Source organism: Scomber japonicus, chromosome 4 (assembly GCF_027409825.1).
Source record: "Scomber japonicus isolate fScoJap1 chromosome 4, fScoJap1.pri, whole genome shotgun sequence".
Classification (NCBI taxonomy): Eukaryota; Metazoa; Chordata; class Actinopteri; order Scombriformes; family Scombridae; genus Scomber; species Scomber japonicus.
Window position 1 is genome coordinate 30,082,470 of NC_070581.1, and position 11,294 is coordinate 30,093,763.

Consider the following 11,294-nt stretch of genomic DNA (forward strand, 5'->3'; position numbering starts at 1 on the left):
TCAAATGATGAGAGCGAACTGTTTGGTTAGGCAAACACACATCTGTTTAAAGGCACCTGTGGAGCTTCTGACCTGTTTTTCTTTTTTTTCGGCTGGCCAAAGGGTCTCTGTCAACAAATAACTTCATCATGAGACAATCTCTCATGTGTTGTAGTTAAAACTGGGTGGAAACTATTAGAGTTAAAATAAAACCTGCATTGCAGAACCAATCCAAAGTCTTCTAATAATTAACTCATTACCAAGCAGCTGAAGCTCATCACGAGTTAATTATTAGAATCAGGTGTGTTAGAGGGGAATTTTTAATAAAGCATTGACAAAATGTAAGGGGTGTAGGTTTGTTAGTAGCCGTTCCTGTCACTGTTCAAGAAACTACCGTGCATTTAGAAACCCCCAGACTTCAGTAAAGCGGACATCTCCAATTGTCTGGTATGACAAAACTAGACATGGACCAGCAAAGGCAGGGAAGAAGAAGACTACAAGCTAGTAAACATCAATTTAAAATACTCAAAAAATAGGCTCTGCAAATGTTTTGGAGGAAGAAAATGCATTTGACGCTATTGTTAGAGCTTAAGGATATACACAATGTGTTTTGGTGAGTGACGATTCAATGTAAACATGACTTTCGTCTCCACAGGGAACCTTTAACTTCCACGCCTGTGATAAGAAGCAGCCGCTAACCTAAAGAGACGGCTCCAGACGAGAAGCCTTTTTCAGTGTGGCGGCCTGACAGTCGAGTGGATAAGGAGGAGCTCGGACTAGTGTGCACACGCTCAGTCTTCACTTTAGCTTTACACAGCTTTAGCATTGTGATGAGGTAAATTCACAGTAAACTACTGATGGTACAACGCGAGGGAACAGACTGAAAATGCGACAGGGTCCAAAACTCAGTGCGCCGGGTTCACGTCCTGGTTCTGATTCTGGTTCAGATTGTTGTTGAGATTGTGGAGCTCCTGGTGACGCTGGTGCCGGTGCAGGTTAATGGCGTTGGACTCAGGTATGTCAGTAGGTTCAAACGCACTGGACACCTGAGGCATGAACTGACGAAATATGCTGACGCTGCCGTGCCAGAAGGTGGGCTGAGGTAGTCGTCCAGCAGCGGTCCAGGTGCGGGTCGCCGGGTCGTACGCCTCCACCACGTCTGACAGCTCAAACGTGTTGTCGTAACCGCCAGACACGTATAATTTACCACCCAGGGCTGCCACGCTGCCTCCAACATGAACCTAAACACACATTTAACGAGTTTATGTCACATCATTAGAGGCAGTAACAAATTACACTTCATGTCGATAAAGCTCTAAGTCAGGCATGTCCAAACTATTCCAGAAAGGGCCATGTGGCTTCAGGTTTTTGTTCCAACCGATCAAGAGCACATGATTCAACCAATCAACTGTCTGAAGACTGAGATCAACTGATTAAATGATTCAAGCCTGGTGTGTTCCTGATTGGTTGGAATGAAAACTTGCAGCCACATGGCCATTTGTGGAATAGTTTGGACAGCCCTGCTCTAAGTGAACTCTAAGACTCATATAAAAAGCTGTATCCATTTATCACTTTCACTGTAATCAAGTAACGTCAAATTAACTATTACTCATATGTATTCAGTTATAGCTGCGTCATGCTAGCAGACAAACATATGACGTGAAATACAAACCTGGTTCATCGGACTAATTTTGTCCCACTCGTTCTTTTGAGGATTATAAACGTCCACCTCAGCTGAATCATCCCTAAAATTAAAGACAAACACACACATCACATCAAAGTCAAAAAGCTGCCAAAGTGACCACAACCAGTTCATTGCACTTCTTCCCCGGAGTTCTCTGTGCTCTCTCGTCTCACAAGTAGCCTGGGGGTGTAGACGATGGGATGGCAGTTTACTGACCTGGACTGACTATTTTCAATGCTGATTTTCAATGTTTTTCTCCCCCTTCCCTCTCTCCATCTCTCAAGTCAGATGGCCGCCCACTTAGAGCCTGGTTCTGCTTGAGGTTTCTTCCCATTAAAGGGGAGTTATTCCTCGCCACTGTCGCCAAGTGTTTGCTCATGTGGAAATATTTGGTCTCTTTAAATTAAAGACTACAGTCCAGACCTGCTCTATGTGTAAAGTGCCTTGAGATGAGTTTTTTTTTTTTTTAAGTACCAAAATTGATTTTTCACAGCAGAAAACTCAGAACCAAAGTGAAACGGTAAATGATGTAGCCACTTAGATGTAGCCATATTATAAAATATTTACAGTTGGTATTTTGATTATTGTTCTAAAAGGAAACTATCAGTGTCTTAAAGTCATATAGTTGATTCTTTCTTTGTGCTAAATTTAAGATATAAAGAGTTCACATACATAAATGACGTCTCCTCACCTCACAAAGTAGATCAGTTTGTTGAGGGTCACAGTTTTGGGTGTGAAGGACCACGGGGGGATCTGTCCACAGTTGACCATGGACCAGCGGTTGGTGTCTGCGTCGTAGCTCTGTATGGCCATAGTGTCATCCCCGGTCAGACAGCCGATAGCGTACATGCGTCCGCCGCACGTGGTGGTGGAGCAGTTGTCCATGGGGTTCGGCATCGGCGGCAAGACCTCCCAGCAGTCCAGCGTGTGGTCGTAGCGTTCGGTGGTGTCTGACGCCACCACGTAGAGCTGACCTTTCAGCACGCAGGAGCTGTGGTACTCACGGGGCTTCAGCATGGGCGCCACCTCCGTCCACTCGTTCACGCTGGACTTGTAACGCCACACGCAGTCGTAGAGGCGAGAGCCGTCAGAGCCGCCTGCCGGACACAGATGTGAGGTTTCAACGGTTAATATCAAAGATTTACATTAGATTTAAATATACAATATAAGAGAGAAAAATATCCAATGTAGACTCGCTAGAATCTGGAGCTGCAATTAATTAGTTTAACAACAGAAAAATAATTGGGAATTATTTTGATGACTGAAACATGTGCCAGTTACAGCTTTTCAAATGTGACAATTTAAATTTTTTCCTGTGTCACACATAAGTGTAAACTGAGTAATTTGGATTTTGAACAGATTGTCACCTCAGGTCATCAGAAATTATTACGTGCACTTTTCACCATTTTCTGATATTATGGCATCGAGAAAATAATCAGAAGATTACTTGATAATGAAAATAATAGTTAGGTAGTTGCAACCCGAAACTAAATCCTGTAGGTGATATCAATCCTGTATCTATAACAGTGTGTGTTAGTGTATAAAAAAATATATACAATGCAATCTGAGTCCAAATGAGCCTGAAACGGAATCAAGACCAAAACCAAAAAAATAGTCCAATAGTCCTTTAACCAGCAAACGTTTGAATTCTGTTCTTTCTGACTTAAATATGACCATAAAGAGCATTTTTTTTAAAGTATCAATTATTAGGAAATTATCATAGCTGTAGTCTTTTCTGAGACAGTGTAGCTGATAAAATAGCTCCTCCAAATTAAATCCAATCAACAACAACTCCAAACATAAATGACTTATCTTACTTTCCTAACTGATTGAACTTAATGTCACATTCCCTAAACTGAGGCGCCAGAGTATAAATGCTTAAAATGTCCCATCTTTATCTGTCAAACTAAAACACTCAAGAGTTTCTTCTGCAACCACATCAATCATTGATTGTCTCAACTAACTTACAGCAAAGTTCAAGAAGAAGAACAACTTTTATAACTATTATTGTATCCTGTAGGTCAAAATGATTTCACATGAGTCTAGCCATCATATCAAAATTTAAAATTCAGGACTTTTCATCATCAAAAGAAAGACACATTTAAATTTTCATGTAGTTGTGTGTTATGTTGAGAGCTTTTTTCCTCTTCCAGACATACTTGTCATACTTGTTATTGCTCTGATGTGCACACTTAAGTTATTAAATCTTGTAAAAATGTATGGACATCAGTAAACGATAATACTGCCTCTGTTTGTTGTATGCAAAAAATATAAAATATATATAAAAAAAGACAAAAATATACACATTTTTAATCAAATATACAACTTTTTAAGCCCTTTTAAGCATCTGCAGACACCCTGTGTTCATTACAGTATCTCATATTTATGAGTGCAGATTATTTCTGACCACGTGTGACGCAGCTATCTGCAGTTCTCCCTCTCAACACGTCCACTTTACCCTCTGAAAATAACCTTTTTATTCACATTTAAAGCATGCTAAATATGAACCTTAACCATAAATTAAAATAAATTGCATCAAGTTTAATAAGAATCTGCCAGCCGACATTATGTAATCATACGTCGCTGCTGCTGTTATTTCTATTAATGAGGGGTTGATCTAATGTTGCTAAATTTATGATTCGCTATCAGTTTCTTGCAGGAGTCACGCTCTGAGTCTTAAAGATGATTTCTCAGAAGGAAACTCGGGTCATGTTTTTAGACTGTCTGCCGGTAATGACGACGATGATGATGATGATGATGAAGAAGATGATGATAATGATCACACCGCTGCAGCTCTTGGCAGCACATCATGTCCTGCCTCACTTTCACTTGTTCACACATTTAGTCGCTCGCCAGTGAGCCTGCAGTTTATTTATAAGCACCGCCAGGACGGCCATTTCATAAGATGAAGGAGCGGGAATGGAAATCTACTGACTGCAGCGTTTATACACACACACACACACACACACACACACACACACACACACACACACACACACACACACACACACACACACAATGACTGTAACACATACAGTGACTGTAACACATACAGTGACTGTGGTTTGATCCTCAGTAAGTAGGACACCAGACGCAGTTGAGTATGAACTTCAAAACACCAGATGAGACGACCTGATGGCGCCAAAATAAATGTCACTCCATCCTTTCCTTTCCATTATAGATTCAATTATCTGGAACTGCAATGACTCCTCAATTAGTTGCAAACTATTAAATTAAATCTCCTACTATTTAGAAAATGTATTAATTGTTTTAAGTCATTTTTCTGATTCCAGCTTCTAAAATCTGAGTATTTCCAGATTTCTTTAGTCTTCTAGCATAGAAAAGAAAATATATTTGGGTTGTGAACTACATCTTGAGCTTTATGAAACTGACTTTTTGGCTTTTTTATAGACCCAACAACTATTCAATTAATAAAGAATGTAATCAATTAGCTGCAGCCCTAATAGGAACTGAATTTAACTTTATTTATCTCACACTTAATCCCCCGGACTTTTGCATTGTGGACTGTTACTTTAATAACAAGATATTTTGTCCATTGATTTGTATTTTTAAACAAAACCTTGAGCTTTGAGAAACAGTGACCAACAGTTTTCTAACATTTTTGCACCAAACAACTAATCTATTAATCGATGAAATAATCTACAGATTAATGTTCCACTTCATTGGGAAATACGTCACAGAGCAGAAGATAAAGATGCTCTAACTTCCGTTTCATGGAGTATTTAAACAGCTCAAGTTAAGACTTTTACCACAATAACAATAAGTCTGACACCTTTCAACAACTATTAATGATGCCAAAACTGAGAACCGGCTGCTTCAGTCATTTGATTTTCCCTGATCTTTCCTCTCAACCTCTGAAGACAATTTCAGCTCTGTGTCTCCTGATAGGAATAATTTGTTCTATAACAGATGTTGTGATGTGCGGTGCGCAGGTCGCTGACTGATTAAGATGCATAAATAACAAATAACTGCAGCTACTGTGGTTTGATTCCAGCTGCAGATTTTTGCTGTGTGTCATAACTCTTAGCCTCGTCTCTCATCTCTGCACTGCAAAGCTGAAAAATCTTAAAATAAAGACAAACATATTGTGCTGTGTGTCTGTGAATGAAAATGTGTGTAAAGTGTTTTGGTGTCAACATATAACTCACCTGTGACATACATGTCACTTCCGAGGGCAGCTATGCTGTAACCTCCTCCGAGGTGGTCGGGGAACTCGGCCAGGTAGCGCCATTGTCCGGTCTGCGGGTTGTAACAGTCCACAGTCACCAGCTCATCACAGTCCTGGTCGCAGCCTCCCACCACCACCAGGATCTCTGCCAGTCCCGTCGATGGCCGCGGCCGCATGCGGTGACATGGCCTGTCGTGACGGTCGTACTCACAGGACTGGAAGCTGCGGGCTTCGTTCACCATGCGGAGGCAGGTGGGTGACAGGTAGACCAGCGGGTCGCTCTCCACATGAGCCAACAGGAAGAATCTCCTGACGAACGGGAGGCGGATCTGCTGGAGGAGCTCGGGCCAGTAGTGCAGTCTCCGCTGGAGGTCGGCCTTCACCCATAGCACTGCAATTTGATAAACCGTCTCCTCTTTGTCCACGCAAAGCTCATCATCTGACACAAACTCAAGGAGGCGCTTCCACGGCAACCGCTCAAAGTCCATCCCTTTAGCCAGCTCCATTATGTTTTTGAGGACAAAGCGTCGTGAGGCAACCGCCAGCTCTCGGCAAGCGAAGGCCTCCGCAAAGTCCTGGATCTCTAAGCAGTTGGAAACATCCAGTCGCTGCTCCAGGAAAGCGCAGCAGGCCTCTTTGACAGACGGGAACTGAAACAGATCGGCCGTCTTCAGCAGGAGGTCAACGTTATCCTGAGTGACGGTGACTCGTCCTGTGTAGCAGAAGTCTACCAGCAGGCCTAAAAGCTCAGCTGACACCTCATGCAGAACTACGCGGTCCATAACACTCTCCCTCAGCGTCCCAGCGAACATGGCCCGGAAGTAGGTGCTGGCGGCGGCCAACACGGTGCGGTGACAGTGGAACTCGCGGCCCTCGGCGCACAAAGTCACATCGAAAAACTTCCGTTCGGCACGGAGCTCATGGATTCCACGCAGCAGGTTGAAGGCATGAGCCGTGTCGAAAAAAGGCAGGGTGGACGGTTGAGTCTGTAAGACGGGTTTTTCCATCTCGCCTCTCTCTCTGGGTGTCTCAGTCTCTGGTGGTTGTGCTCAGAACGCTGTTTACATCTAAAACAGATAAAAATACATCAAATTACAACCAAATTACAACCCCATAACATTGTCCAATATGAATCCTAACACAATAAAAGACATTTAGTAACAGTTATGATGACTTTTCACAGTTTCAAAAGTCCTACCAAAGATAAACAAAAGCAATAAGTAACCCTACAAACTCAAAACCCTAAAAACTAAAACTAAAACTAAAACTAAACAAATAAAGTGATTTAAATCAGTTTAATTTCCCTGTTCAGCAGCACTCATACTATAAACTATCCAACCAAATGTGTAAGAAATATATATAACCAACCACTAACTCAGGCTTTGTAAAATTTAAATAAAATAAAAAATATAAATACTTTCTCATACCTGACGAACCCTTTCCAGGCACGTTTTTCAAGCAAAGTTACACAACTGTCTAGAAAATACGACAGCTCAGCTCTGGTGAACACGACCAGCTCTTTACCCGTGTTTAAGAGAGAGAGCTGGCTTGTGCTCTGGGGCTATAAATACACCAGCAGTGTCCATTTCCAGGGTAGGGTGGGGGCAGTTTTAGGGGAGAACACCTAACATGCTCTGAAGCTGAAGCTGTGGGGAGTACTAACCCCTCCTCCCACCCTCCACCCACTCACTGGTATGTCTCTGGTCAGTCAGTGTGAGTAAGAGGTCTTTGAGAGGAGCGCTAGCGAAGCCCGGTGCCTCATCACCATGGTCAGACCAAAACACACAACTTCCTGTCATAATATCCACTAATCAGCTTATAGAGGCAGCACAGGAGCACAGACCCGTTCCGATAACTGCAGACCAACGGAAACTGGGACTGCTCAAGTGTCAAAAACTCTAAATTAACAATAGATTTACTGTACAGACCGTTGGCTCAGAGTTTTAATGTGCCAGTATGCTCTACATTAAAATAACTCTGTCTGATGAGCCTAAATCTTACAGAATATGATGTGATATGATTAATTAATGGATTACAGACACAAAAACTAAATCTAGAGTCTAAAATGTTAAATTGAAGATACTTGTTTCAAACATGGTGCCAAGAGGTTAAAAGAACAAGAAGCACAAATCACAAGAAATACATGATAATTTCCTGAAATCGCAAAATATATCACGAAAGATTTTGAATAAAAATGTGGTAATGTGATATTTGTTTTGTTTTAGCACAGCTCTATAGAGGAAATGTTAGTCTTCTGGTCAGTCCACCACTTTGGACCAGGGTGAAATATCTCAAATTGTTGGATGAATTGTAAGTAAAGTGATTAAATATATTTACTAATAATGTGTCATTAAAACGGAATGAATAATCCTTTGCAGGGTCTAACATCGACCTTTGTGCTGTGGTCTTTTTTTTTCAATTGAAAAACTTTAATCAAGAATTGAGCTGAGTACTCTAGCTCATTACTGAAGAGCAATTTTCACTTTTAGCCAGTAGGAGGAGCTCTAAGATTTTATAAATACCTCCGCCTTATTTTGAAGAAGAGCCTGACATGGAGTGATTTTTTACTGCTGCCCTCGGCTACTTTGCCTCGGTAGTAAGTTAGCCTGCTAGCTATCTGACTGGAGGGAACATGATGCAGACAAAGCCACACAAAAGTCCAGCATGGAAAAACTTACAGAGAGTAAAGGATAATTTTGTCAGGTGTGAAATATGTGGAGCAGAGTTGAGCTATCGTGGTTTCACATGGACAAAAAGCTGCTGTCTTCTGTTACGGTTACTGAGGGAGACGGACCTGATGCGAATCACCAAACTAGTTCATCAACGTTTGTAACAGTTCCTCGAAAGTGTGACAAAAGTCTCAGAGAGAAAACTAATGTTACATCTCTCATTGCTAACATGATTGTAAAGGATATGCTCAGCTTGTTTATCATGGGTAGAAAAAAAATCCAGTTATATTTTTAGGGGTCTTTAAGCCTGTAAGATTGTTTCTATCAATAAATGTGTTTCTGTAAAGAATTAAGGCTGATTATCAATTAAATAATAGAAGTTTGCATAGTTAAAGCTTGTTATTTGTTATGAATGAAAAGTTACTTTTTGATGTATTATCTATTTAGCTCTTGTGAATGTCGGCATGCAGCAAATATTCGATTAGTCATCAGTTATACACACCGATTAGTCGAATATGAAAAAATGGGCCAGTGCACATTCCTAATATTTACTATATGGTTCACTACATTTATCGTCCACCATTTTATTTTAGTGTCTGTATGCTGACTGTGTGAATATCTCCCTGACTGTTTAAATTAAGGCTATCTTTCGTTTACATCTGGCTACGAGATTAAATGTAAGATTTTAGATGTGAAATGAGACTTTCTTCTAGAGCCTGGATGATATGTCGGTCAACTGATATTATCGACCGATATTGGACTATCACTGATATTTATATATATTTATGTATATTTGATCCTTTTTCTTAATTCAGATTTAATATACATATGTGTTTTTCTATTATAGTTATTAAATTTCCAGTTCCAAAATTTATTGTGAAACTGTAAAATATCACAAATGATTGAGATCACTTCAAAGATGTGTGTTTATGTATATTTGTGTACATGAGATTATTGGCACATATTGATATAAGATTTTTTTTTACTCTAGTATCAGCATCCAAAAGTCCAGTATCGGTCGGGCCCTACTTTCTTCTATACATTTTTAGGGTTAGGTAAGTGTAAAAAAAAAGTGTATTTTTAATGTTCTTATTAAAATCCATTGAGTCAAACACATAAGAAATAATAATGTTGATCGTAGAAAATGTTTTGAAAAGATTGCTTCAATTTTTGAAATGTTAACTGTACTATAATCTTGTGAATCATGACGTTAACTCAGATGTAGACTGTTTTTTACATTACATTTTATTATGGTTTAAATTCCACTTTTTCTTCTTTTAAAAACCGCGTATTGTTCCTGACTCAGTATGAACTGGTATTAAATGTCTGTCCAAACCTACTTGTTGATATCTGGAGATGATCATTCCTTCTCAAAATACACAGGTATCTGCTTACAGAAGATTTGTTTAAAGGTTGTAATAAAGCCTCTCTGGTCTTCTGGCCAAAGGACTCAGCTCACATTCCTCACAGGGATTCAACAATGCAGCCGTCGTCCACGCAGCTCTGTGAGGGATCAAACTGCTCTCCTGAAGGGCAGTCGAGGCCTCTGTTACATATTGTACAACCCAGACCTTCACTGAAAAAACACACACGTCCTGTCCGTCTGTCCTCACGTCTGTGTAAGCGATTGTCTTGATGCTCGAGAAGGTAAACCCATTTCCTTACTCAGAGGTGATGAGCTTTCCTTTTTGTTTAGTTTTTTGCTCGGTCACATCTGTGATTTTTAATTCCCACTGAGAAAACGTTTTCCTTTCCAAGTCTGCAGCCGTTCAACGATGTAATCACCTCCTTACCTACATGTTTTAGTTGTCTTATATAAGGCTGTAACTAAGTCACTATTTTCTTTATCGATTTGATTCATCAGTTGATTCGGTGTTTCCTCTTGGTTGACTTATTTTAGAGATTGGGGGGTTTTGGAGGTGTTTGGTGTTGAGCCAAACCCCGGAGAGACTCAGCAGCCTGACATTTCTCCGTTCTCTGTTTACAGTGGGAGCGGCTGAGATTGACACTAACATGAGTATAGAATAATCCATCTTAAAGGTCAGTCCACCTTAATAAGTAAGCCAGGTCAGGTTAGGCTAACCTAACCCATTGTCCTTCACTATTCCAGCAGTTGGAAACAATAGACGTTTCTTTGTCTTGAGAAGCTTCAGCATTTATTAACTGTAGTCTGTAAGCTTACTGCCAAACTTTTCCACCGCTCAGCTCGCTTTCACCGTCACTTTTTGCCACTTTCTCAACCACACACATTACGCAACGCCTTAAAAGGAGCTACGATAGCCTTGTTCAAAGTAGTAGGGCTGAACAATTAATCATAATTTTATTAAAATCGCAATGTAACTGTCAAATCAGGGGAGGCACAAAATGTGTGTTGTAGAAGCCATGTGTTTGATTTGGATTAAATGTAATGCCCCTCCCGAACACTAGGGGGTACATGGTTATTGAAGTTCATGCCACTGACTCACGGGTGTTGCTGATGGAAGGCGTGGATGTATTATAAGAGCTGGCTGGATACTCCACCAAAAATGGCGCCCATTTAATCCTATGAGACCTGCTTGGCTGACACATACGCCAAAACATGTGTCTAGCTTCCAGGTCTACTTCCACAGTACGCAGCCCACTGAATATGTGCAGTAGTGTTTCCCCTGCTGGCCCCATCCGCGTGTTCCCGCTCAGCCCACAGACTTTATATTGTGATGATGTCACAGATTTTAAAATCGCTTTTCTTGGCTCGAGGAAAGTTTTACAAATATAAAACCTCCATGGATCAAAA

At 40.7% G+C, this 11,294-nt stretch overlaps 1 protein-coding gene across 1 annotated transcript; it reads right to left on the minus strand.

The window, feature by feature from the left end:
• Positions 1 to 261: 261 nt before the first annotated feature.
• klhl21 (kelch-like family member 21) lies at positions 262 to 9,953 on the minus strand. The gene is made up of 5 exons (XM_053317415.1): positions 9,862 to 9,953; positions 5,833 to 6,919; positions 2,355 to 2,760; positions 1,652 to 1,724; positions 262 to 1,220 (listed from the first exon to the last, which is right to left on the minus strand). Exons 2-5 carry the CDS (start codon positions 6,857 to 6,859, stop codon positions 885 to 887), a joined length of 1,842 nt encoding a protein of 613 aa, XP_053173390.1. The 5' UTR covers positions 6,860 to 6,919; positions 9,862 to 9,953; the 3' UTR covers positions 262 to 884.
• Positions 9,954 to 11,294: the final 1,341 nt, after the last annotated feature.